This window comes from Oncorhynchus mykiss, chromosome 6, assembly GCF_057628025.1.
Source record: "Oncorhynchus mykiss isolate SJ-2025 chromosome 6, ASM5762802v1, whole genome shotgun sequence".
In the NCBI taxonomy this organism is placed as follows: domain Eukaryota; kingdom Metazoa; phylum Chordata; class Actinopteri; order Salmoniformes; family Salmonidae; genus Oncorhynchus; species Oncorhynchus mykiss.
Window position 1 is genome coordinate 60,411,647 of NC_143027.1, and position 21,806 is coordinate 60,433,452.

General features: G+C 41.8%; 1 protein-coding gene and 1 long non-coding RNA gene across 2 annotated transcripts; both read left to right on the forward strand.

Annotated features, from left to right (window-relative positions):
* Positions 1–389: 389 nt before the first annotated feature.
* LOC110526268 (alanine aminotransferase 2) lies at positions 390–17,535 on the forward strand. The gene is made up of 11 exons (XM_021607080.3): positions 390–1,102; positions 5,113–5,202; positions 9,374–9,482; positions 10,279–10,412; positions 10,627–10,870; positions 11,533–11,612; positions 11,742–11,878; positions 12,401–12,575; positions 12,685–12,840; positions 13,039–13,151; positions 15,293–17,535. Exons 1-11 carry the CDS (start codon positions 782–784, stop codon positions 15,402–15,404), a joined length of 1,671 nt encoding a protein of 556 aa, XP_021462755.1. The 5' UTR covers positions 390–781; the 3' UTR covers positions 15,405–17,535.
* A 769-nt stretch (positions 17,536–18,304) lies between these two features.
* Positions 18,305–21,025, forward strand: LOC149982941 (uncharacterized). Its single transcript, XR_016496789.1, has 4 exons — positions 18,305–18,491; positions 18,578–18,706; positions 18,788–18,828; positions 18,925–21,025. It is a non-coding gene; the product is annotated as an uncharacterized LOC149982941 (long non-coding RNA).
* Positions 21,026–21,806: the final 781 nt, after the last annotated feature.

A 21,806-nucleotide genomic window follows, 5' to 3' on the forward strand; every position in this document is an offset into this window, starting at 1 on the left:
AAAAAACAAACCCACCTCAAATACTTTTTGACATATATTCACATTTTGACATGACACAGACCCAGGTTTGGTATCATATTGGCAGGCAGTCCTCACTTTTGATCATAACAATTCATTTAAAGTCAGTGTTGCAGTGTCTGTCCAGTTCCAGTTGCTGTCCTGTACAGTCTTAGCAGTCCAGTATTGAAGGTGTGGGAAATGGTAATTCAACCTAACTCGGGCAAATTCAAACCTTCCGAACTTTGCATACAGAAATGTAACCTGATTGGGTGATATTACCACAGACTATCCATTATGTTGACCAGATACTCAAGTGGCTACTCTAACAATGAAAATAAATGTCTTCAAAAATGGAACGCAGTCAGGATGAGGCAAGATCAGGTGAGACCATTCTAACCAATGAGAGGGAAGATACGTATCCGAAGAACAGGAACAACTCTGATATAAAGTGTTTGTTTTTGCCGGGGTGTCACGTGTCCTACTTATATCTGTACACTCGTAACAACCTAACAATTAAGAAACACATGTTCGATTAAATAAGCCTCGCGTCACAAACAAGCCATTCCATATTTTTGTAGACCAAATTCGACACTCACTTTGATTTCCAAACTAACACTCCTCACTTGGTTATGGCGAAAAAAACACAACTTCGCCACCTGCTGGAGAATACAGATTTCGCGCTCAGTTATCCCTCTAGCATCGCCTCTTCCTCATATACTATCGTTCTTCATTTTCAGCGGTCATTAATTTCTGTGCTTCTTCTAGCTAACCTTCTGAGATCATGCATCGACTTCAGCACTTGGCAAATAGATCATTGATTGCACGTGTTTTTAACCAGTCTCCAGCCCTTGTGCGGACAAAGGCTCGGGAAACCTCATGTTTAGTGCAGTCCATACGACTCAAAACACAAGGACCCGTTGAACAGTATGGACAGAAGAGATTCAGTACAGCGGAGGCAACCGTGGTTTTAAGAGAGAATGGCAAGATGCGAGAAAAGAGTCTGACCATGGACACCCTCAATCCGCAAGTGAAAGCGGTGGAGTACGCTGTGAGAGGACCCATTGTCACGAAGGCTGGTGACATCGAGAGAGGCTTGCAACAGGTGACAACAACATATTTGCCTATCATTCTAACTAGCGAGGGAAAAACAAAACAATAGGTGAGCTTGCTACGAGCTCATGCAACCAGCATTTACTGGCAACTAGCTATTTACACAGCCGTAACGTCGGCACCCCCCCGCAAACAAACTAGCTAAGATTAGTCATGGATATGTGTGCTCTCATGCTTTATATGATCAACTAGAATAGTGGACGACAGTTGGTTAAATGGAGGAGTAACGTTAGCTTACTAGCTAGTTTATATAGAATTATGTGTGTAGCGTCTTCCCTCAGTGCCGATACAATGTTGCATCATCCTCCTCGAGTCGCGATGCATCCATCCGCTTGTATGTGTGTAATAAGGAGCCAATCCTTGCTCAACCTTTGTGGTACCTCCTCGTGGACGTGGCAGTGGCAGTGATGAGCTTTGACAGGGGACCACTAGACAGTGAATTTCTCAATCTACCATCCGTGATTTTTATTTTGTTTGATTTTGGAAACGGTCCTCTGCAAACCGGAATGTTGAATACAATTATATTTGAAGTTACTCTATCGGTTATCTGCGTAGTTGGTCCTTTTGCAGGTAGGACTTTGACTACCGACAGGAAAGTCTTAGCACAACTTTTCAAAGCACTGGTAGTCCGTTCAGATAACTATCACCTGAAGCATGCACACATTATGTAAATACTTGCATGCATACTTGCCAAACATGTACAGTGCTCATGTTTACATGGTTTTGCGCCTGCCTCAAGTGATATAATTGTGAACACAACTCGGTGCTTTGAAAAGTTGGTTTAATAATACTTTCCTATGGCTCAAATTCCAACCTGCAACAGGACCAACGACGCAGACAACCAGTAGAGTAAACTCATTTGTATTATATTCAACATTTCGGCTTAAATAGGACCTTAGAGGTCCATTTCCAGAATCATACACTCTGGAAAAAATGCTCTGACAAATGCCTTGAGGCCGATACGTAAAGCTTAATAAAGAACAGTGATCGTGGCTTCTATTTTCTTTCATGTTATTCAATTGTTACCATGCACCTGCAACAGAGATAGCTCAACTGTGCAAGTACCTTTTTGGATTCAGAATCAAACACAGAAAAATGCCAGAAGGCGCCATCTGATTCCCAGGCAATGACGAACTTTGCTAGTGAAAGCTCAACCAAAGTTACTAGTAACTAACCTTTAGCTCAACTGTTTTTCATGTACACGTTGTGCTGTTTAGTGATGCCTTTACATTAATATCAGGCAAGGACCACTTGTGATCCAGACTGTTGTGTGGGGTTGTTTAGGCTAGTTTACTTTAATGTTGACTATGAGCTACAACACAGAGATCCTTTTATTTACATGTAATTATATGACCTACAAGATCAGTGAACTGGAATTCATTCATTCAGACTGATGCTGTGACTGACCTATAGCCCACACTCCACTTGAATGAAAGCCAGTCTTCAAAGTCTACTCCCACTACTCAAAATCTACTCCCACTACTCTTCTTTCACTTGAGTCTTACACTCGCTTGTTTCTCTGTCATGTTGTATAAGTTGATTGATGTGTGCCTTGGGCAAAGGTAGTTCAACTAATAATAGCCCTGAAACAGGTGCCTTCCTAGGGGCTGGTAGGAGCACATGATCCGTGTACCACCCTGACATATACAAGACCACACTAGGGTGGGTCGCTTTGTTATGTCCCTTGCATACTCTTGTCAAAATATGATTTAGATACTGGGCCACCACAGGGGCATTAAAATGAAATTGTAGGACTACAGCACTTAGGTTAGGCTAATACATCATGTAAAGGATGGTGTCAATTAGAGGTCGACCAATTATGATTTTTCAACGCCGATACCGATTATTGGAGGACCAAAAAAGCAGATACCGAATAATCGGCCGATTTATTTATTTATTTATTTATAATAATGACAATTACAACAATACTGAATGAACACTTATTTTAACTTAATATAATACATCAATAAAATCAATTTAGCCTCAAATAAATAATGAAACATGTTCAATTTGGTTTAAATAATGGAAAAACAAAGTGTTGGAGAAGAAAGTAAGTTTCAGTTCCTTGCTCAGTTTCAGTTCCTTGCTCAGAACATATGAAAGCTGGTGGTTCCTTGAGTCTTCAATATTCCCAGGTAAGAAGATTTAGGTTGTAGTTATTATAGGAATTATAGGACTATTTCCCTCTATACCATTTGTATTTCATTAACCTTTGACTATTGGATGTTCTTATAGGCACTTTAGAATTGCCAGTGTAACAGTATAGCTTCCGTCCCTCTCCTCGCTCCTCCCTGGGCTCGAACCAGGAACACAACGACAACAGCCACCCTCGAAGCAGCATTACCCATGCAGAGCAAGGGAAAAAAACACTGCAAGGCTCAGAGCGAGTGACGTTTGAAACACTATTAGCTCGCGCTAACTTGCTTGACGCACAACGAAGAGCTGCTGGCAAAACGCACGAAAGTGCTGTTTGAATGAATGTTTACGCGCCTGCTTCTGCCTACCACCGCTCAGTCAGATACTTAGATACTTGTATGCTTGTATGATCAGTCAGATTATATGCAATGCAGGACACGCTAGATAATATCTAGTAATATCATCAACCATGTGTAGTTAACTAGTGATTATGATTGATTGTTTTTTATAAGATAAGTTTAATGCTAGCTAGCAACTTACCTTGGCTTACTGCATTCGCCTAACAGGCAGTAAGTATCCTTGTGGAGTGCAACAAGAGAGAGGCAGGTCGTTATTGCGTTGGACTAGTTAACTATAAGGTTGCAAGATTGGATCCCCCGGGCTGACGAGGCAGTTTACCCACCGTTCCTAGGCCGTCATTGAAAATAAGAATGTGTTCTAAACTGACTTGCCTAGTTAAATAAAGGTATATAGAAAAAAAATCGGTAAATCGGCGCCCAAAAATACCGATTTCCGATTGTTATGAAAACTTGAAATCGGCCCCAATTAATCGGCCACTCCGATTAATCGGGAGACCTCTAGTGTCAATCAATGATATACCCCCAAGTATGCATAATCATGCAATGTATTTGCTCTTAGACTACAACCTTGACAGGAGTAATTATTTAACCCATCACTTGCTGTGACAACTCATCTAATATACTTTTCTGTCTTGTAGGCCTAAATCTGCCTCAACAGTTACGCTGATAGAAAGAGTAGCCTACTTAGATCAGCACTACACTGAACAAAATATAAACACAATGTTTAAAGTGCTGGTCCCATGTTTCATGAGCTGAAATAATGAAACCAGAAATGTTCCATTTGCACAAAAAGCTTATTTCTCTCAAACCGTGTGCACAAATTTGTTTAAATCCCTGTTAGTGAGCATTTCATCCGTCGTCAAGATAATCCATCCACCTGACAAGAAGCTGATTCAACAGCATGGTCATTACACAGCTGCACCTTGTGATGGGGACAATAAAAGGCCATTCTAAAATGCAGTTTTGTCACACAACACTATGCCACAGAGGTCTCAAGATGAGGGAGCATGCATTTTGCATGCAGACTGCAGGAATGGCCATCAGAGCTGTTGCCAGAGAATTTAATAAGCCGCCTCCAACGTCATTTTAGAGAATTTGTCAGTACGTCAAACCGGCCTCACAATCGCATACCACGTGTAACCATGCCAGCCCAGGACCTCCACATCCGGCTTCATCTGTGGGATTGTCTGAGACCAGACACCAGTCTGATTGGCTGGGTCTGGCTCCCCGGTGGGTCGTCCTGGCTCCCAAGTAGGTGGGCCAATGCACACCCATGGCTGTGTCCATGCCCAGTCATGTGAAATCCGTAGATTAAGGCTGATTTCCTTATATGAACTGTAACTAAGCAAAATCTTTGAAATTGTTGCATTTTATATTTTTGTTCAGTATAGTTCTTCATATGTATTTGTATTGAACTATTTATTTATTTATTCATATGTGCAGAGGTATTTACAAAATTCAAATTTTCTCTCAACGTGAATCTAAATTGTACTTTTTTTCTCTCCAGGGTCAGAAACACCCCTTCACTGAGGTCATCAAAGCCAACATTGGAGATTCACATGCCATGGGGCAGAAGCCAATCACCTTTCTCCGTCAGGTGAGGGGCAGGGATTGGCCAGGAAAAGTGTTGTCTTGCAAAGTCATATTTACATCACCTGTCCTACCACCATAAGGTCAAATAGACTTCTAATTCCATTATCACCCTCTCTAACTGGACTGTTGATTCGGTTATCTTGCTAAGGAAATATTCTGTCAGGACGGCTATCTGTTTATTCCGAGTTACTAAATCAGTCATCCTTGGCTGGGCATCAGTTTGGCTGATGAGGGTGCACATCTACTGTTTTGTTTAGGCTACTATTTGCACTCTGAAACATTTAGAGGAACGTCCTCGGCTCATGGAGAGGTTGGAAATGGGATCACATTCATTACTACTTAATAATACAGTCATTTCTTAACAGCAGCACAAAAGGTGTTCTAGAAGAAAAGCCTCTAAAAAAACATTAAGCATATTCTTACTCGACTTACTGTTGGATTCCACCCAGCAAATTTGTGTTGGATAGGCTATCGGTATGAGCACAGAGTATGGTCTCTTCTAGTGAAAGTGCACATTACAGAGAAGGGGCTACACTATGTCCAGTCTTGTGCTCCATATTGTTATAGCAATCGACTAGGGCTGGGCTATATTGAATTATTTATAATTTATGTATGATCTTCCAAATGCCTATATCTCAAGAATCAAGTTTCTATATATATATATTTTTTATGAGAGTTTATGTCTGCTTATTCTCACGTTTTCTTTTTGGTCTCGTCTCATTTGCTCCTTCTTTGCTGTGTGCAATGACTTGTAAGCTGTGCACCTTCCAAAATACACAAACACACCAAGCCCCCCCCCCCCCCTGCCACTCACGTCAACCAAGATGAGAGATCACTTCTTCCTCTCTGACAAGCAGATTCAACTCGCTATTTGAGGTTTGGTTCAACAGAATTGGTCAATTTTTATTTGTCACATCCGCCGAATACAAAAGGATTGAACCTTACCGTGAAATTCTTACTTAGGAGCCGTTTCCCAACAATGTAGAGTTTAAAAAAAAACATTTAAGTAAGGAAACTGAAGGAAAAATGGACACATTATTTTACTGTAATAGAGGTTAACCTTTCTAACAATAACCTGTCTCAACGCAGAGCAGACCCTACTAAAACAAGAGTATCACTGAACATTGATTCTGGAAAATGAATGCTCAATTTGTTGCGCGCGACATTGCAGTACCATGTACCGCTATCAGTATTTTAGCCAAAGACTGTTATACTAGCTGTCTAGTATGTGTTTTTATAACTGTGCAATCAGCATAAAACACTAATTATATAAGGAATTGGCAACTCATTCTCATTCTGAGAATTCAAAACAGTTGGAGACAGACAGAATGGTGTGTTCATAACGCTTCAACTGTTCTACCTTGTTAGCAAGCAAATAGATCGAAGTTGGCTAAACTTGAAATGTAAAGATTGAGAAACACGATTCTCTGGTCGGATGAAACCAAGATTGAACTCTTTGGCCTGAATGACAAGTGTTACGTCTGGAGGAAACCTGGCACCATCCCTACGGTGAAGCATAGTGGTGGCAGCGTCATGCTGTGGGGATGTTTTTCAGCGGCAGGGACTGGGAAACTAGTCAGAATCAAGGGAAAGATGGAGCAAAGTACAGAGAGATCCTTGATGAAAACCTGCTCCAGTGCACTCAGATCCTTAGACTGGGGCGAAGGTTCATCTTCCAACAGGACAACGACCCTAAGCACACAGACAAGACAATGCCAGAGTGGCTTCGGGACAAGTCTCTGAATGTCCTTGAGTGGCCCAGTCAGAACCAGAACTTTAACCTGATCCAACATCTCCGGAGAGACCTGAAAATAGCTGTGCAGCGACGCTCCCCATCCAACATGACAAAGCCTGAGAGGATCTGCAGAGAATAATGGAAGAAACTCCCGGAATACAGGTGTGCCAAGCTTGAAGCGTCATACCTATTAAGACTCGAGGGTGTGATCGCTGCCAAAGGTGCTTCAACAAAGTACTGAGTAAAGTGTCTGAATACTTATGTAAATGTGATATTTCAGTTTTTTATTTGTAATACATTTGCTGTTTTTGCTTTTCCATTATGGGGTATTGTGGGTACATTGATTGGGGGGGGGGGGTTATATCAATTTTAGAATAAGACTGTAACGTAACAAAATGTGGTAAAAGTCACAGGGTCTGAATACTTTCCCGAATGCATTGTGTATATATCTCGTGAATCGTCCATAAGTTTAGGCCATATCGCCCAGGGTTACATTCGCCCGCAGGGCAGCTCACTTCAGATCTTCCATTATCATTAAAATAATAGCCCCAGTGCTTGAACTTGAACTATTCGGCTAGCTGTACCAGGAGGCCTGTTTTTTAAATGTTATATTGTTGAAGTACCGGTTGAAGTACCGGTATGTGAAGTCTATTTTGCCTAGTTTGAGTAGTTATATAAAGCCTAACTCTGCACCGCCCATCTTACTTTGTCTCTAATAAACTTGCGTTGTCAGGTGGCTTGAAAGTAAATCTGTCAGTTGCCAATGACATTGTGTGCAGACCAGTGTGTCCATGGAACTGTCGTAAAACGTTCCATGTGATTCAGTAGCTTGGAAGGCAGCAAGCTTTGTTGATGCCAGTCAATGCCACTGCTATGTCACTGTCCAAGGTGACTTGTGTCCCTGGCTCCACTCCCCAGTATTTCCTCCTCTGGAACCATAGAACCTGTGTGCTAATGTCATGCTGCCTATTTTACTGTGGTCAAAGGTTCTGTCCTAAATCTCATCTGCAAACATACTCTACACCACCTAGCAACTACACTGCGAACAAATAAACACAGAACAGATTGTGTAAATTACTTGTGGCTAGGCTACACTTGCCTTCTATTGACGGATTGGCCAACGTCAAGAAAATGATGCGCCCGCATTAATTGATCCGGAAGCTGTGAGTTATGATTCTGAACAGTCAGATGGCAAGAAGCTGCCATGTGGGAAATTGTTGGAGGCACGTTTCAGCTAGTTTTATCTTGCTCTTGATATCTTGTTTTGACTTATTTCATGTCGATGCTAATATGGCAAAAATTCGCTAGCTATCCAACAACTATAACGATATATTTGGGACAAGTGCTCATTGTGCAAATTAATTTGTTTTCAATAAACATTGGAGACTAAATATAGTTTAATAAACATTGGAGACTAAATATAGTTTAATAAACATTGGAGACTAAATATAGTTTAATAAACATTGGAGACTAAATATAGTTTAATAAACATTGGAGACTAAATATAGTTTAATAAACATTGGAGACTAAATATAGTTTAATAAACATTGGAGACTAAATATAGTTTAATAAACATTGGAGACTAAATATAGTTTACATGTTGTCCACAATCTAAGTCAACCCCGTCTGTTTTGCATATGCATCGGTTTTGTTACAAAACAACCAACTATGTACTTCATATTGGTGAAATGGGATTCCGTGGTATCCAATTGTTTTAGTAGCTACTATCTTGTCTCATCGCTACAACTCCCGTACGGGCTCGGGAGAGACGAAGGTTGAAAGTCATGCGTGATACACAACCCAACCAAGCCGCACAGCGCGCATCCAACCCGGAAGCCAGCCGCACCAATGTGTCGGAGGAAACACTGTGCACCTGGCAACCTTGGTTAGCGCGCACTGTGCCCGGCACAGGAGTCGCTGGTGAGTGACGAGAAAAGGATGTCCCTACCGGCCAAACCCTCCCTAACCCGGACGACGCTAGGCCAATTGTGCATCGCCCCACGGACCTCCCGGTCGCAGCCGGTTACGACAGAGCCTGGGCGCGAACCCAGAGTCTCTGATGGCACAGCTGGCGCTGCAGTACAGCGCCCTTAACCACTGCGCCACCCAGGAGGCCCCGGAATACCATTTTTAAGTGGCTTATTTTATGGCTGTCATTGTGTAAACCATGTATGTAACACCATGTCTTTTCCTCATCCTCACATACCAGTCCTTACATGCAACAAAGGCTACATACAGGAATCATAAATTCCTTTAGAACTGTCAACATGATTGTGTGGAAGGATAACTTTAGTCACTTTCCTCCTGCAGTTCACCTGGGATGCTTATGTAAAGCTATTTACATAATATGTCAAATAAATTGGCATATTAAATTGTGAAAGTGTCTGTGTGTCTTGATGGGGGTGAAGTTCACATTAACACCTCCTGTCTTTATGTTCAGGTGGTGGCTCTCTGCTCATTCCCAGAGCTGTTGGACAGCTCTATTTTCCCGGATGATGCCAAACAACGTGCCCGTCGCATTCTACAGGGCTGTGGGGGACAGAGCTTGGGTGTGTACTGTGTGCTTGTCTGTCTGAGTGCACTGCGCTCACATTCCTGTGTTGAAATAGCCTAATAAAATAGATTTAAAAGCTGAAACAGTAGGAGCTTTGGCCTCCTGTGCATGGTTGCGTTCAGAATTGTCTCACTGACAAAGAACAGGATGCTAAGTTAAGCTCTAATGATGTTGTGGCCTGAAAAATGCAGAACCTTAGCATTGTTTTGGTTACAACAATATGCATTTGAAACATTCTTTCTGTGACCTACTGTTGCTGCAAGATATGCCTAATAGTTCATTTAAAACTGCTGTTACGGTTTTCTTGCGGTGAAGGAGAGTCAGACCAAAATGCAGAGTGGTTTCTATTCATGTTTAATAAAGATGAAACACGAACAGTACAAAAACAATAAACGTAACGCGAAAACCTAACAGCCTATACTGGTGCACAAACAAACACAGAGACAGGAACAATCACCCACAAACACACAGTGAAACCCAGGCTACCTAAATATGGTTCCCAATCAGAGACAATGACTAACACCGGCCTCTGATTGAGAACCATATCAGGCCAGACATAGAAATAGACAAACAAGACATCCAACAGAATGCCCACTCAGATCACACCCTGACCAACCAAAACATAGAAACATACAAAGCAAACTATGGTCAGGGTGTGACAACTGCATGGTACAGCGGAGCTAGAAAGTGTATGCAAGTTGAAGTTATCTAAGCTCTCATTTATTTCCTGAAACGGAACATAAAAAACTAATCCAGAGTTTTATACTATATTGTGTGTGTTTTAACTCCAGGGTCATACAGTGCCAGCCAGGGAGTGGACTGTATTCGGCAGGACATTGCTGTCTACATCGAGCAACGGGATAAGGGTGTGCCTGCCGACTGGGACAATATTTACCTCACCACCGGAGCTAGTGATGGCATCGTGGTACGTCTTTAGTTCTTGACCCTTTCGAATAATCTTCTTACAAACAAAAGAGAGTTGGTTGGTCTTTGTTTAGTCTGAGCTGTCACTGAAAGTTAATTGGATTTATTAGGTATTTTCATGTTTTTTTTCCCTCTTATAATCATTATCGTTTTCATTTGGGATGCTTTCCTACTAGTTGTTGATGTTGTGCAACGATTTTCTCATCTGACCGTAGAGCATCTTGAAGATGCTGGTGTCGGGCCAGGGCCGGTCCAGGAGTGGTGTGATGATCCCCATCCCTCAGTACCCCCTATACTCTGCAGCCATCTCTGAGATGGAGGCCGTTCAGATCAACTACTACCTGGACGAGGACAACTGCTGGGCCCTGGATATCAACGAGCTCCACAGAGCCTACCAGGCTGCCAAGGAGCACTGTCACCCCAGAGTCATCTGCATTATCAATCCAGGCAACCCTACCGGTGGGTCTTGCCAGCCAGAACAATGAGATTAGGTTACTTATGCAATGTGACTGTTCAGTGTTCAACACATCAAAGACCAGTATCACACACACCCAAGACCAGTATCACACACACCCAAGACCAGTGTCCACCACATTCAAGTCCAGTGTCCACCACATTCAAGTCCAGTGTCCACCACATTCAAGTCCAGTGTCCACCACATTCAAGTCCAGTGTCCACCACATTCAAGACCAGTGTCCACCACACCAAAGACCAGTGTCCACCACACCAAAGACCAGTGTCCACCATATCCAAGCATGATCATCTCAAATCTATATGTTGCAAATGTTTACCATGTCCCATAAGGCTAATAAGCATGATGATTAACTTTAAGAGGCAGCTATGTTGATACTGTACCACCATTGAAACAAGCAGGCCAAGGGTCATGATGTCAGGTTGTGTAAGATGAATCGCATCCGGCAGGCTAGTAACCGTCCGTGAAGCAATACTGTGGTCCTCTGGTTTCCAGCTGCCTCCATAATGCAGTACATACTGTCTTTGTAGTCATGGCGTCCCCTGTACAGATGGAAGGCCCATGTAGAGTTTCCCATGTTCTCAGTTTCAGCACCTGTGGTGACCGCTCTCCCCTCCCCTCTCCTTTCTTTCTCTCTGGCAATATCCAGGTCAAGTGCAGAGTAAGAAGTGCATCGAGGAAGTCCTCCACTTTGCCTACGAGGAGAATCTGTTTGTTATGTCCGATGAGGTACTTGTTTGCTGTTTCTAACTACCATGGTGTATTGAACTGAATGGACGCGGACTATTTCTCTCCTTTTCCAGTCCTATGAGAAGTATCAATTCTCCATTGATGTAATCCACCTATGTGTGTGTCCAGGTGTATCAGGACAACGTGTACTCCCCAGACTGTCAGTTCCACTCCTTTAAGAAGGTGCTCTATGAGATGGGCCCTGAGTACTTCAACACTGTCGAGCTGGCCTCATTTCACTCCACCTCCAAAGGCTACTCAGGAGAGTGAGTATTCACATCCACGTGCCCCTCGCACGGGGTCACTATTTCTCCCTAAGTACCCTTAAAACACCACACGTTGTCTGTGCTCACTCTGAATTCTCTGTCTGACCCCCATAAGTAGTCACTGATGTACGTTACACTTTCCTATGTATCCGTAACAGGCTGTCCAGCTCGTATAGCGCCTTAGTCTCATGTATTTGATCTACAAGAACACTATAAAATGTTAGACTTTGTGTTAGTACGCCATGTTGCCCTGGGAAACAGGTCCATGCTGTGCTTTAGCCAACTCCTCTGATTTGCGTTGTCATGCTTGTATAAAAGTCAGACGGGTTGGCTAAAATCACAAGGCTACCAGGCCCCCCTCCCCCCAAAAAAATTATGCCCTTGGAATGCAGACTGACTGGCTCATGGGATTATCCTTGCCATGGTTGATTTGATCTGGGATAAAGTCCAATTTGGTTCTATTGCGTGTGACTGTGAACCCAACACTAACGCTCCCCTCTCCTTTGTCCTCCTCCCCTACAGGTGTGGGTTTAGAGGAGGCTATATGGAGGTTCTCAACCTCGACCTGGAGGTCAAGGCCCAGCTGGTGAAGCTGCTTTCTGTTCGACTGTGTCCCCCTGTCTCTGGACAGGCTGCCATGGATGTCATCGTCAACCCTCCTCTGCCACACGAACCCTCCTATCTCCAGTTCCACAAGGTCTGTCATTCAATGTGGTGGTGGGGGGTTAATTTGTTAGTATTCAGTTTTGATTGCCATCCAAGACCGATGTCTGACCACTGTGTTGTGTATGCGTGTTGTCTTCCAGGAGAAGAGTGCTGTGCTTGGAGCTCTGGCTGAGAAGGCCCAGATGACTGAGCAGATCCTCAACACGGTGCCTGGGATCAAATGTAACCCTGTGCAGGGAGCCATGTACGCCTTCCCACGCATCTTCATCCCCCCACGAGCTGTGGAGGAAGCCATGGTCTGTTCACCTAACACCCATCTAGAAACCTACTGCTGAAATGTGATTCCTTTCTACACCCATTAGTGAATTTGTCACCTCTCAACTCACGCATAAAACTTGCATGGTGTAGGTACTGTGCAGCTGACAACAAATTGGCATATGCCTCCACACCCAAAACTAGAAAAACTGTTTTTTAAGTGTGTCTCTCTTCTGCAGTCCCTGGGAATATCTCCTGACATGATGTACTGTCTGAGACTGCTTGAGGAGACTGGCATCTGCCTCGTTCCAGGCAGTGGCTTCGGCCAGAGGGAAGGGACGTATCACTTCAGGTAACTGTTCAAATAGTGGAAACATTGCGTCATACATTTACAAAGACAATCATTTAGAGAAGCCTTTCAGAAAGATGTCTGTGACGACAGTGTTTTGTTTGTCCTGATTCACCAGTTGGATTTAAATCAGAATGTGACAGTAGCTAGTGACCTATAGTTGTAGTCGGTAGTTTACATACACTTAGGTTGGAGTCATTAAAACTTGTTTTTCAACCACTCCACAAACTTCTTGTTAACAAACTATAGTTTTGGCAAGTCGGTTAGGACTATCTATTTGTGCATGACACAAGTAATTTTTCCAACAATTGTTTACAGACGGATTATTTCACTTATAATTCACTGTATCACAATTCCAATGGGTTAGAAGTTTACATTCACTACGTTGACTGTGCCTGTAAACAGCTTGGACAATTCCAAAAAACGATGTCATGGCTTTAGAAGCTTCTGATAGACTAATTGACATCATTTGAGTCAATTGGAGGTGTGCCTGTGGATGCATTTCAAGCCCTACCTTCAAACTCAGTGCCTCTTTGCTTTATATCATTGGAAAATCAAAAGATATCAGTCAAGACCTCAGAGAAACAATTGTAGACCTCCACAAGTCTGGTTCATCCTTGGGAGCAATTTCCAAACGCCTGAAGGTACCACATTCATCTGTACAAACAATATCACGCAAGTATGAACACCATGGGACCACGCAACCATCATACCGCTCAGGAAGGAGACGCGTTCTGTCTCCTAGAGATGAATGTACTATGGTGAGAAAAGTGCAAATCAAGCCCAGAACAACAGCAAAGGACCTTGTGAAGATGCTGGAGGAAACAGGTACAAAAGTATCTATATCCTCAGTAAAACGAGTCCTATATCGACATAACCTGAAAGGCCGCTCAGCAAGGAAGAAGCCACTGCTCCAAAACCGCCATAAAAAAGCCAGACTATGGTTTTCAACTGCACATGGGGACAAAGATTGTACTTTTTGGAGAAATGTCCTCTGGTCTGATGAAACAAAAATATAACTGTTTGGCCATAATGACCATCATTATGTTTGGAGGAAAAGGGGTGGGGGGTTTTCAAGCTGAAGAACACCAACCCAACTGTGAAGCACGAGGGTGGCAGCATCATGTTGTGGGGGTGCTTTGCTGCAAGAGGGACTGGTGCACTTCACAAAATAGATGGCGTCATGAGGAGGGAAAATGATGTGGATATATTGAAGCAACATCTCAAGACATCAGTAAAAGCTTGGTCGCAAATGGGTCTTCCAAATGGACAATGACCCCAAGCATACTTCCAAAGTTGTGGCAAAATGGCTTAAGGACATCAAAGTCAAGGTAATGGAGTGGCCATCGCAAAGCCCTGACCTCAATCCTATAAAAACAATTGTGGGCAGAACTGGAAAAAGCGTGTGCGAGCAAGGAGGCCTACAAACCTGACTCAGTTACACCCGCTCTGTTAGGAGGAATGGGCCAAAATTCACCCAACTTATCGTGGGAAGCCTGTGGAAGGCTACCCGACACGTTTGACCCAAGTTTAAAGGCAATACACTCAATTAGTATTTTGTAGCATGTAAACTTCTGACCCACTGAGAATGTGATGAAAGAAATAAAAGCTGAAATAAATAATTCTCTCTACTATTATTCTGACATGTCACATTCTTAAAATAAAGTGGTGATCCTAACTGACCTAAGACAGGGAATTTTTACTAGGATTGAATGTAAAAAAATGTGAAATACTGAGTATAAATGTATTTGGCTAAGGTGTACGTAAACTTCCGACTTAAACTGTATATTGACGCATTGTAACCTAATCATTACAGTGCCACGTCTACCAGGCTCAAATTGGTCAGGCACTGACATCTCGCTTGTATAAGTGAACTAAAAAGATTTAACTGAGCTGGAAATTGCAAATATTACATTAGCCGGAGAGTAGCTAACTGAATAGCTGGCCTCCTTTCATTCCAGCTCTATTTTTTATATCTTACAGATGCTGTGTTTACTTTGCATTGATCTCTTCCTCCCTGTCTGTCTTTTGCCCGCTAAGTAATCTCTCGTGGAGAGATTTACGTGTAACAACATTCGCGAGAATTTAACTTCTGGTTATCTGAGATGACCTGCTAAGTTGTCTTACATATCATTTCCCCCTAGAATGACCATTCTGCCCACGACAGAGAAGCTGAAGGTGCTCCTGGAGAAGCTCCGGGATTTCCACATCAAGTTTCTGAAGGAGTACGCGTCATTGGAGGAACCCAAGAGATGAGAGCACAGAGGATGACACACCGGACGCACTGAAACAGTTCAGATAGTCCCAGTTTGAGAATGTTTAACACACAAACAAAAACAGCATTTACAGCGGTGTCGACTAACAATGTAAAGTAAAAAAGTAACCCCTTTTTACTCTACTAGTGTAACCTATGATTGCTTGAAGTTTTATCTGATTTTAGGAACAGTACTTGTTTGAGAGACATTTGTGCCTTTGTCAGACGAGGTAAAAGTGTGGGGAGAAACTATGCCGTCTGTACAGAGATGTTAAAGGGGCAATCTGCAGTTGCTACATACATTTTAGGACTTGTCAATTAAATTGCAGTTCAATGTACAAATTGATTCTTGAAGAATACAACTTATAAATGCCTCATAAGCTGTCGTACCCCATCAGAACACAAATATAAGCTTTGTAAATGTAAACAACCTATATAGCCTTAACATGGTTAAAACTGTAATATTGATTTCATGGATGATCAGTCCTTGCATCCATTGCTCTGGCTATGAATTTGGTTACAATTCTCCAGTCCCATCCCTCAGATTTTTATTGAAACTGGCAGTGAGGACGTTTTATTGTAACTACTGCTGATTGCCCCTTTAACACTAAAGCAATGTACATTGTGATGTACGCAAAGGTGCTCCATTATAGAGGATGCACTGGGGAATTATTTTCTAGCACTCCATTTTGTTGTTTTTGTGCCCGGGAAGTTATTTACACTGTTTTGTATTTTCTACCTGTCTTGAGGCTTTTCTGTCTCCTTAGAGGCATTTTGTGTTAGTGCTCTACACTGTGGGGCACCGTAAGTGCAAATATTATCTTAGAACCAGCTGTACATTTCCATGTGCCAAATGGAACTGGGGAACAGAGGTTGTTTCTGTAGGTCATGGACTCCGGACAATGAGTACTGCTACATCAGCTCTTTCTGGTCTGAAAAACAGCAGGGAGGGGATACTCCTCACCATTTATAACAACATCCTGTCTCTCCAAGTCATAAAGCTTTGAGCCTGCATAGCTCCCTGTTGGGCACATGTTTACCCATATAGTACCTGTCTAGCATGACACTGATCTGAGGTGTCAGATGCACTTGGAGAGTTTTTTTTTCAAGGGGTGTGTGTGTGTGTGTGTCCCGTACTCTCTGCCTAGTTGCAGTATAATGTGCTTGTTATGGAAAGAAATGCAGTTGTTTGTGTGCTACTTTGAAATGAGCTTAAAGGTCAAACCAAGGGAAATGTAGGTTCTGATAATACTGTATATCGACATGTGCCCTTATTAGGCTATTTATTGCATAGATAGTTTACATTTTTACTGACAGTGGCTTTATGTCTTTCATTCACATTTATATCACACCCGAGAACGAGAAAGGGAGTACGGTGACATCTCAGACGATGGAGATGGTGGGTTGAATGCACTTCAGTGTTTTTGTTCCGCCTGTGTCTCTTTCTGCACACTGCAAGCGGGAGGAAATGTCATTGTAAAGTGAAACACAGCATTTACACAGAAACACTTTACAATTTCCCTTTTTAGGTTGGAGATGAGCATAGTGACCCACACAAGGCAGTCTTAAAGCTTCAGTCCAGTAAATTCAGCCAGCCGATGAACTGTGGTTCTCTGATACCGTATCATCTCATCTCTATTTTTGTATGCAGTTTAATGCTGAATGAAGTGTTGAAGCATTAATGTAACCTCGGGAGCCATTCAATGTATGAAACTCTTGACTGACCTCAACATGAATTGTTTTTAACCATTTGACGGCAATGGGGTGCCTTCAATGGCAATGAGCTGTAATTTACATTGAGTGACTTTTGAGAATGTCAACAAAGTTAATATTTTTTTATTAATACTATGACATTTTTAAAAATGTGCATTTTCTGCTAAATGTTTTCATTTGTGTGCCTGCTTTCTTTTCAACATTCTTTCTTCATGAGCTGAAAGTTTACTGGAAAAAGTTTTGGGTTCAACATCGATGTGCTTATAAATATCAAGTTTCTAACTGAAATAAGACTTAACCCTAGTTTTATCTTGTCATGTTTATGTTTTGGATATTAATAAATAAATAAAAAATTCAGATTTGGATTTCTTATTTTGTTATTTCTGTTGTGTTTTGTACAATAAATACTTTTGAGATCCATTTTGAGAGATGATTCAAATCTTTTTTTGTCTCAAACTAAGGCTGCATTTACACAGGCAGCACAATACTGATATTTGTTTCATTGACACAAACAACTGGATTTGTTATCCCTTTCATGCCCTGCCTCCAGTCCACTTACTGATATCTGAACGTGAGCCATTTCGAAATTGCAACAAGCGGTTCTGTGAAAATTGAATTTAATCAGAAGCCACTGCCAGATTTCTGGATTGGGCTGCGCTCAGAGTATCCTGCCTTTGGCAAATCGTGCTGTTAAGACTGATCAGATCAGCTCTGAAAAAGATCTGATGTGATTGGTCAAAATACCAATTAGTGGGGGAAAAAAGATCAGAATTGGGCTGCCTGTGTAAACGCATAAATGGTCTTTGAAGAAATATCCACAGATTCAGTTTCATGCAATATGAACTGAGTTGAATGATTGTACTTGGGGAAACTACTGAATCTAATATTTAGCCATTTAACCAAACATCAGAAACTACAATGACACAGTTCAACAATAAACGGTCTAATACAGGAGGACAATTTGCTCTCCACCAGTAATTGAATAACTGCATATCACACTTCCTGAGTGCTGAACTGTTCATAAATCTTAAACTTGCCGTCTTTTAAAGTAATATTAGATTGACTCACAGGACAAGGGTGCAGTTTTCTCCTAGCCCAGCACTAATGGTTAGTGACTTGAGTTATTAGTGGTGGATTCTAGGGTCAATTTGAGGTCAATTGACTGGTCAGGAACACCTGGTGTCCGTCCTGAAGGTTATAAATAAGCGTTCAGGAGGTGTGGCGGCAGGGGAAGAAGGCACACGGTTGAAGCCATGGCACCGAGAAGGATAAGGAAAATCAGCAATCCGACAGAAGGACACGCAGATGGTCAAATTAGCAAGGAGATACGCCAAAAAAACCAGGGACGCTTTTTATTCAACAGTTCGAGAAAGAAGGTTGTTAATTTTAAGTAGGCTCATCTCTACCGTCAGTTTTCCATGTTCCTCAAATTAACTGAATTCACTATGTTCTCCCTTTACAGCACAAGAACGTATAAACGAGATGGAGGAAAAAATGGAGCAGACTCTTGCAACAGTAGATCGGGTTTTCAAAGTGGAATTGATGAAAATGCCACCTGCGCTTCAAAAAACCGTGATAGATTTAATAAATGGTGCGGTTTTCAAATGTATTTTAAATGTTATTTGGAATGCATGCATGTTGACTTTATTTAGGTTTCCCACTTCTTTCCTAGCGGATGGCATTTCGGCAGGTGAAGTCACCATCGCCATAAAGGTAGGACTAAACATTGATTATCAGACAGGTTGTAAATGGCTGCGTCCTTGTGGCATACGACAGAAATGTCAGAACATAACGTTTTTTTTTTTACAGACCGGATCACCCGAGATTCACCATCCACTCACAAGGAAGGTCAGTAAAGGTAGTGGTTTATTTCCTCCATTAACTTAAATGCGTGAATTTGACATTAACGATACACATTTTGTATTTCTGTAGTCAAAGTAAGTGAAGGTGCATCAGCTCATAAAAGGAAGACTACAACAGAACCAGCAAAGGTAGCTAGCAATTCAATTTAAAGGGCTTTAATATCATGGGAAACGTATTGTAATGAAATAGCAGGGAGCAGGTCTCGAACCCTCGACCTTCTAGGCCGAAGTCCAGCGCGCAATCGACTGTGCCTCAGTCGATGTCCGCGCTTATAAACACAGGGTCGTTACAGTATATTTACATTGGCAAAGCACGTGACAGGAATAATAAACTGTTAAATAAACAAGCAGAAATGAACAGTAAGCATTACTCACAATTTTCAAATGAATACATTTCAAATGTCATATGGCTATGTACAGTGTTATAACGATGCAATATTCTACCACGGTGTACTATCTGGTTCGGTTAAAATAGCATTCCAGTTAACTCTGTTTTTGTTTTGGTAGTCTTTCCAATAACCAAGAAAAGATTACTTGACATTTCTCATGATTTGGTTGGGTCTAATCGTGTGGCTGTCCTGAGGCTCTTTGGGGTCTGTTTACGACCAGAGCCCCTGGACCAGCTTGCTTAAGGAACTCTAGGTTAATCTCTCTGTAGGTGATGGCTGTATGTAAGGTTTGTGAATTGCTTATTTTAAGGCAGTTATAAAATGTAATGGGTATTGGCCTAATTCTGCTCTGCATGCATTGTTTTGTTGTACACCCATGTTTTTGCAGAGTCTCAAATTGGTTTTTGTCCTATTTGTTGGTTGGTGAGTGGATCCCAGACCGTACAACCATAAAGGGCAATAGGTTCTATAACTGATTAAAGTACTTTTTGTAATTGGGATGTTGAATTGTATGTTCCTTTTGATGGTGTAGAAGGCCCTTGCCTCGTCTCAGATCTTTCACAATATTGTGGAAGTTAGCTGTGGTGCTGATGTTTAGGCTGAGGTAGGTATAGTTTAGATCCCACTTTATTTGCATGGCATTAGGCCAATGTGTGATTGGGAACAGAGCAGGCATTTCTCCTTAAATATATACAATTTAATACAATTACTTCTAAAGGTTTCCAAGAAAGCCAGATCACTTGCCAATGGCTCAAGCACTGGAAGCCTACGGTATGTCTCCCTATATATATTATCAGTCCTGGCAAGCAACCGGTTGGTTGCTAGTTTTGTTCCAGTCCACCACTTATTAAACACCCTATTGAACTAATTCAGTAGTGTTAGCTGACACGCCCTCTTCTGGTTGATTCTGCTCATTTGCTCTTGCAGGAGTGCCACATCCACAAGTACAAAAATAACCAAAACTTGCATTGCCAAAATCAGTGATCAATCTCCACTGACTGGGACAAAACACAGGTTTGTCTTCACTTATCACATTCCCTTATAAAAAAAAATGCAGTCAGTGCAGTTATTCTGCAATTACTAGGTCCAAAATACTATTAGTCAACTGCACTGTCACTAGTTTCAAAACTGCTATCTTTATCTGAGTTCATCAAATTAATTCTGTCCTTAATTCTCCTTGGTTTCTAGATCTGTTTTGCGGTCAGCCAGTGATGACCACCTGTATTGCTCCCTGTCTGGGTTGTCTCCACATGTAACGATCTCTACATCACATGGAGAGGTAACTTTTCATATTGAGGTTGTTGGGCTTTAAGTTACACTAAACTAGTCACATTTTCCCCCAAGACTTTGTGCCTCTCGGATGATACTGTTGAAGATGTTGACATCGGGTTACTGGATGATATGGCTGTTCTCCAGATGCAGAAGTTGATAGTAAGATATATACTTGTCAATTTCTCATATTGAAACTATTTATCCCCTACGATTCTGACATTTTTCTAATTTAGAAACTGATGGACTATCTTTTCAACAAAGTCAAAGCGACTCAGCCTATGAATTAGTCTGCAATGATACCAAGATGTCTAACATTGAGCCACTAATGCCACCTGTGCATGTTTTACTTTGCATTAAAAGTTGATTCAATAAATAGTTCTGTATTTGTATATTCATGTTTACTGGCTGGTGAGGAATATATAGCCCCACAAAGTTGGTGGTTGCGAGCATCCTATTGAATATTTTCGTATTGACCACCGTCAAACTGATATGCAAGTGTGCCCTGTTTAGCAAAAGTGTTAACTTAATAATCAATAATCAACTGACTGGCTTTATTAATGTCTACAGTATTCCCCCCCCCCGTATGCAATTTGGTTTCCGCTCAGGTTATTGATGTGTCATTGCAACCTTAAAGGTCCTCAATGATGTCACCATTGCCCTTGTTTCTAAGCAATGTTGTGCTGCTATTTTTGACTTGGCCAAAGCTTTTGATATGGTAGACCTGTGGTTCCCAAACTTTTTAGTTCTGTACCCCTTCAAACATTACACCTCCAGCTGCATACCAGGGTCAGCACACTCTCAAATTGTTTGCCATTGTAAGCCTGCCACACACTATACAGTACATTTAATAAACAAGAATGAGTGTTTGTCACAACCGGGCTTGTGGGAAGTGACAACTTATAGGACCAGGGCACAAATTAACTAATATTTTGCTCTTTATTAAATGTGAATATCTCAAGTTAACGGTGTGCTTGAAAGGATGCAGATAACGGCAATGTAGGGTTATATTGGAGAGTAAAATAATTGTGCTGAGAATCCGTTCTTCCAAAGGTACGTGGTTGCAGTGTCTTAACAGTGTTTTGCCAGGTTGGGATACTCTGAGCGCAACCCAATCCAGACATCTGGCAGTGGCAACTGATTTTAAATTAAATTTTCACAACCACTTGTT

Bases quoted from the DNA above. Each gene is read 5' to 3' on its own strand.
- LOC110526268 (XM_021607080.3), top strand. From the start codon at position 782: ATGCATCGACTTCAGCACTTGGCAAATAGATCATTGATTGCACGTGTT. The intron at 5,203-9,373 runs GTGAGGGGCAGG...CTTTATGTTCAG, and splicing joins CAATCACCTTTCTCCGTCAG to GTGGTGGCTCTCTGCTCATT. The intron at 9,483-10,278 runs GTGTGTACTGTG...TTTTAACTCCAG, and splicing joins CTGTGGGGGACAGAGCTTGG to GGTCATACAGTGCCAGCCAG.